This window comes from Bufo bufo, chromosome 2, assembly GCF_905171765.1.
Source record: "Bufo bufo chromosome 2, aBufBuf1.1, whole genome shotgun sequence".
NCBI classification, from domain to species: Eukaryota; Metazoa; Chordata; class Amphibia; order Anura; family Bufonidae; genus Bufo; species Bufo bufo.
This window is the reverse complement of record NC_053390.1, coordinates 730,042,412-730,048,411: the sequence shown is the minus strand read 5'-3', so window position 1 is coordinate 730,048,411 and position 6,000 is coordinate 730,042,412. Positions and strand designations below refer to the sequence as shown.

General features: G+C 41.4%; 1 protein-coding gene across 4 annotated transcripts in view; it reads right to left on the bottom strand.

Moving 5' to 3' along the window:
- Positions 1-514: 514 nt before the first annotated feature.
- The window catches only part of TEC (tec protein tyrosine kinase), a 183,244-nt gene continuing 177,758 nt past the window's right edge, over positions 515-6,000 (bottom strand). For 3 of the 4 annotated variants that reach the window (XM_040418902.1, XM_040418901.1, XM_040418899.1), the window contains exons 17-18: positions 2,627-2,784; positions 515-792 (exon numbers count right to left, since the gene is read on the bottom strand). In XM_040418902.1, the coding sequence (XP_040274836.1) occupies positions 721-792; positions 2,627-2,784 (230 nt within the window). In that variant the 3' untranslated portion in view covers positions 515-720. The remainder of the gene's footprint in view (positions 793-2,626; positions 2,785-6,000) is intronic. The other variant, XM_040418900.1, reaches the window with a different exon arrangement.

Genomic DNA, 6,000 nt, shown 5'->3' with positions numbered 1-6,000 from the left:
TGCCAGTGCTTGTGAAGATTGCATGGCTGCATGCCGGATTTAGGCTACATGCACACAAACGTATTTTGTTTCCGTGTCCGTTACGTTTTTTTTGCAAAGAGGATGCAGACCCATTCATTTCAATGGGTCCGCAAAAAATGCGGACAGCACACTGTGTGCTGTCCGCATCAGTATGTCCGTTTCGTAGTCCCGCAAAAAAAAAAAAATAGAACACGACCTATTCTTGTCCGTTTTAGGCATTGTTGCATTGGATCCGCAAAAAAAACAACGGATGGCATATGGATGTCATTCTTTTTTTTTTGCGGATCCGCAATTTGCGGACCGCAAAACACATACGGTCGTGTGCATGTAGCCTTATGCAATGGTTTGGGTGTGCCTGAAATACCTGAACTCAATAATTTTGGTCATATAGAGCATTTTCATTATATACAGCTTCTTAGTTGTTGCAAGATACGGTCACAGTCGCAATGGAAATTTAAAACATTCAATACTGTTCATTGATTACTGTTCCAGAAAGTCTAGAAAAAAGAATATTTATCCAGAATCCATGGTTTTACAACATTATGGGGGCTGAATATGAGCTAATCACTGATCAGTACAACACGTAGTGTCCAAACGGTTTTACTAAACATATTAAAAGAAAATGTTGTAAGAACTGCAGCAGAAGTGAAAGGCGTCCAACAGTTCAGAGGATCAGTTCCCAATAATGACAGAAAAACATCAGAGCTCTCCTTCCAGGATATGTCCTATACTAATCAGCAGGTCATAAAATGTGGGTCGTCCTTCTGGTCTCTAAAAAGAAGAAAAAAAGATATAAAAATTAAATAAATTTATAATAACAGTAACTATACTGATAAAATCAGGAAACCTATGGCTGGTTACTGCCACTTCTACATATCTGTTTTAGTGAATAAATGTTATTATTCTTCATTTAATGAGAAGTTATACAACTTTCTGGATCAAGGCTACTTTCACACTAGCGTTCGGGGCTCCGCTTGTGAGCTCCGTTTGAAGGCTCTCGCAAGCGGCCCCGAACGGATCCGTCCAGCCCTAATGCATTCTGAGTGGATGCGGATCCGCTCAGAATGCATCAGTTTGGCACCGTTTGTCCTCCGCTCCGCTCAGCAGGCGGACCCCTGAACGCAGCTTGCAGCGTTCGGGTGTCCGCCTGGCCGTGCGGAGGCAAACGGATCCGTCCAGACTTACAATGTAAGTCAATGAGGACGGATCCGTTTGAAGATGACACAATATGGCTCAATTTTCAAACGGATCCGTCCCCCATTGACTTTCAATGTAAAGTCAAAACGGATCCGTTTGCATTATCATGAACCAAAAAAAAAAAAAAAAAAAGTTTTTTTTTTTTTGTTCATGGTAATGCAAACGGATCCGTTCTGAACGGATACAAGCGTTTGCATTATAGGTGCGGATCCGTCTGTGCAGATACCAGACGGATCCGCACCTAAGGCAGGTGTGAAAGTAGCCTAAGTCCTCTTTTAAAGATCTCTGTTATAGCGGTCATTGAATAGGAACTGACTAGGACATACTATAATCCACTGGAAGTAAATAATGAAGGCCTCATGCACACGGCCATTGTTTTGGTCCAAAACTGCGGCTCAGTTGCGGACCTATTCACTTCAGTGGGGCCGCAAAAGATGCGGACAGCACTCCGTGTGCTGTCCGCATCCATTGCTCCGTTCCGTGGTCTGCAAAAAAAATATAACATGTCCTATTCTTGTCCGCGCTTTGCGGACAAGAATAGGCATTTATGTTAAAAGCTGTCCATGCCGTTCCGCTAAATTGCGGAACACACACGGACGCCATCAGTGTTTTGCGGATCCGCGATTTGCGGACCGTAAAGCACACAACGGTCGTGTGCATGTAGCCTAAGCATAACAGAAAAGGACATAACTTTTCACTAGGAAAGTATCTGATGAATCTGGAACATCCCTTTAGGCCTGAGTTTGTATAGTTTATTTGTGTTTTTTGTTTCTAATGCTGTTTTTTTTTAAAAATCTGTTACATTTGTATATAAGTGATTTCCTGCTGTTTTTTATGTTCTATAAAGAATACTTTGGCAAAAACACAAGACAAAAATGCCTTATCCAGAGCGGGCTCAGACTTGAATGTAACATTTAGCCTCAGCATTTTTGAGCACAAAATAAAAACACCATGAAAGACACCACAATGTGGCGTGTTTAAAAAAAAAATCTGTGTGAAATCACCCATTCTAAAACATTGATTTCATTACAACATAAATCCAAACCATCAATCCAGGGCCAGCATCAGCACCCAGTAAGGTTGAGCAAATGGTGGGGCTCACTGGAGGAGAGAGGACAAGCCAAGAGCAGGCCACAACGGAACAAGCCCTCTAGCGTCACCCGCGATGCTAGGGAGGCTACAAAGAGTTAAACTGCCAACATCGCTGTTTACAGCAATGCCGGCGGATACAGCGAGGACCCGGCAGTCACTGCATTGATCGCGCACGCACCGCTCCAGTGCCCGCTTGATCATCTTGACATACTAGTACATCATGGGTAGCCAAGGGGTTAATGTTAGAGAAATACAACTTGGCTATTGGTCCTGCACAAATATTGAAATGTTGGGATCTATGAGTCCATCAGCTTACCTCATTCCAGCATTCCATCATAATAGGGTATATTCTTTTCGATGCCAGCCTTGGTCGATATAGTCTTTCTCCTCTTGATACCATTTCTACCACTTCAACATTTGAATAGCTCTCAAAAGGCATCTTACCCTCGGTGAATACTTCCCACATTAATACACCTTGAAGGAAAAATCAGAAAAAGGAAATGACCTAAGAAGCCAAGAAAGCCTGGATCAACTGGGAACATGGTGGATTGCAGTGACCTACAGATGGCAGTTAGCAAATGTTAACACATTAAATGCAAAGTTGCATCAAACTTTAACTTGATTGTTTAATGGCTTTGGTTGTAAGTCCTCTTTTCTCCTCAATTTTCTTTTGCTTATCCCTTCCAAAGTATATCACATACCTTTTTTTCTCCCACTTTCATTTCTGAGGCTCTGCCGAATCCACTGTGGTCGCTTCCGTTTCAGCCAAATCAATATCATCACTCTTTGCTTGGATCCTAGCCCACTCTAAGACGTCCAATCCACTTTTTGCACCCAAATTCCACCTACTACGCTGACGCTTTCCAATCCGCTACTCTGCCACTATCAATAACAATTCTCTGATTTACGCCCTTCTCTCCCCTTCATACCTTCATTGGAAACTCAGTTTTCATTTCCCAGTCTCTGAACAGACCAGGTGCAAATGCAATACAATACAGGGGCAGCAAAGGTGTACTAGAGGCATTAAGACTTGCAGTGACTGGGCAGGACCATTCACAAAATAACAAAGTATCATGGGAAATGTAGGCATGATGTCTGCAGATGTTTTGGAAATCTGTCTATTCCGTGGCCCCGCAAAAAAGTAGAATGTCCTATTCTTGTCCATTTTGTGGACAAGAATAGGCATTTCTAACAAAGGGAGGGAAGTGCTGATCCGTAAAATGCGGAACACACAGGGCCAGTATCCGTGTTTTGCGTATCGCAATACAAATATCGTTGTGTGAATGCCGCCTTATATAAAAGGCAGTTTTATCACTTATTTATCAAGACTGGCATTTTCCATGACGGGCTTGATTCCTCCTGCGCAGGCGGAGGATTTGCCAAACTTATGTAGAGGTGCAGGCTTCTCATAGATTTGTTGCATCCTCTGGCAGGCCGTGTGACTGTCTAAGGCCCCTTTCACACAAACGAGTTTTCCGAGTGGGTGCAATGCGTGACGTGAACGCATAGCACCCGCACTGAATCCGGACCAATTCTTTTCAATGGGTCTGTGTACATGAGTGTTTTTTTTTCAAGCATCAGTTCTGCGTTGCGTAAAAATCGCAACATGTTCTATATTCAGCGTTTTTCACGCAGCCCTAGCCCCATTGAAGTGAATGGGTCTGCGTGAAAAACGCATCGCATCCGCAAGCAAGTGATGCGTTTTTCACTGATGGTTGCTAGGAGATGTTGTTTGTAAACCTTCAGTTGTCTATCACGCGCGTGACAATCGCAGACAAAACTGACTGAACTTGCTTGCAAAATAGTACGAGTTGGACTGAACGCACCCTGAACGCATCCGGACCTAATCCGTCCCGCTCGTGTCTAAAACCTACGGCAGCTCCCTAGCTGGAGTGAATAAAAATAATTGAGGCGGACCTGCTCAACAACCCATCCCCTTTTTTACCACTTCTGAAAGGTGACGTAAAGGGGGAAAAGTTGCAGATTTTGCAGCAAAAATGGTGTGACAAAATATGCAACTTTAATATGCCACTATTGTGCCGTACATCACTTAATGAGTGTCACCCCTAGTCCCTGTTCTGTCCTTTAACATTTTCTGTGCATTTTATACTAAAAACATAATTACTTAAACAAATTCACTAAGACGTCGATAAGTTTAATATCAATAACTGGGCATTTGGCCATAATGCCAATGTCCAGCCAAAGACTAAAAATAGGCAACTCTTTGATAACTCTAGTCCTATGTAACACCACAGATAACCCTGGACACAGATAATGTAGTAGATACCACCCACAGTCCTATGTAATACCACAGATAACACAGTGATAACTCTCGGAGTACAGATAACGTAGTAGATACCACCCACAGTCCTATGTAATACCACAGATAACACAGTGATAACTCTCGGAGTACAGATAACGTAGCAGATGTCACCCGCAGACTTATGTAACGCTACAGATAACATAGTGATATCCAAGTACAGATAATGTAGTAGATGTAATATGCTGTTGTATACATGTATAATGCCACAGATAACACAATGATAACTCTCTAAGTACAGATAATGTAGTGTATGTCACTTGCAGTCCTATGTAACACTACAGATAACAAAATGATAACTTTCTGAGTACAGGTGGTAGATATCTGCAGTTCTAGACCCGACTAGAAGCACAGTGTGGAAGATAAGCCCAGCCAAACGATACATTACCACTTAATGTGACTGCAGATTGTTCATCATCTACTTATTGACATCACATGGCCTCTGTACAAGGTGGGTAAATATTGTATTTTGCTATTCAAAAAATTTCTTTCATTAGAGAAACGGACAGAACTCTGGAGCCCCAGAAATGCCCCATATGAAAATAGGGTGCAAGGCCCAATTCCTGCATAAAGGAAGCAGTGCAAACAATAGTGTGACATATGGGTCGCATGCAGCTCACCAGTGTTGGGACCCATAACCTATCTTTAAAGACGTTACAGTTGGAGACTAAATAATAATTCTAATTGCAGTAAGGGCCTTATTAATTTCATTGCAATCTAAGAGAGCTATGTGAGTAATATCATGAAGACCACCACTTTTCTGATTGAAGTAGGACCAACCATCTAATCTCTAATAGGAACAGGGGGTTCTTGATGAGACAACCCTGTAAAGAAAGATGCTTTTATCTTTGGCATTACACAAGAAAGAAATGTAATGATCTTTTACATTTCTTCTGTATTTCACTTCCTACTACTCCATTATATTTAAACCAAGGAAAAATTACTCAGCATCTGAAGCTCGGCACCGGGCTATCGTGCAACTTCCTGGCTCTGAGAAATCCACCGCACAACCCACAGTGTGATGTGTGCTGACACATTTATTATTATTATTATTATTATTATTATTAATAATTAAACAAAATACACATGATTAACGAGAACTAATAGAGAAATTCTGACAGCAGCTATTACATTACTGAGACTCTTTTGCTTTATTTTTTTTAATACAATTCAATGCATAGTATAAGTACATTAGTAACTTTACTAATACTAAAAATATATTGTTAATGAATTCTACCATCAACCAGGGTATTCCAAAGATGACATCTGCAGACAAATTTTTCAAGACATATGAAACACTTTTCAGAATGAATAGACCCGACCTTCATAACAAGTTCAAGGGTTTTATACTCAATAAACCCTCCGGCTAA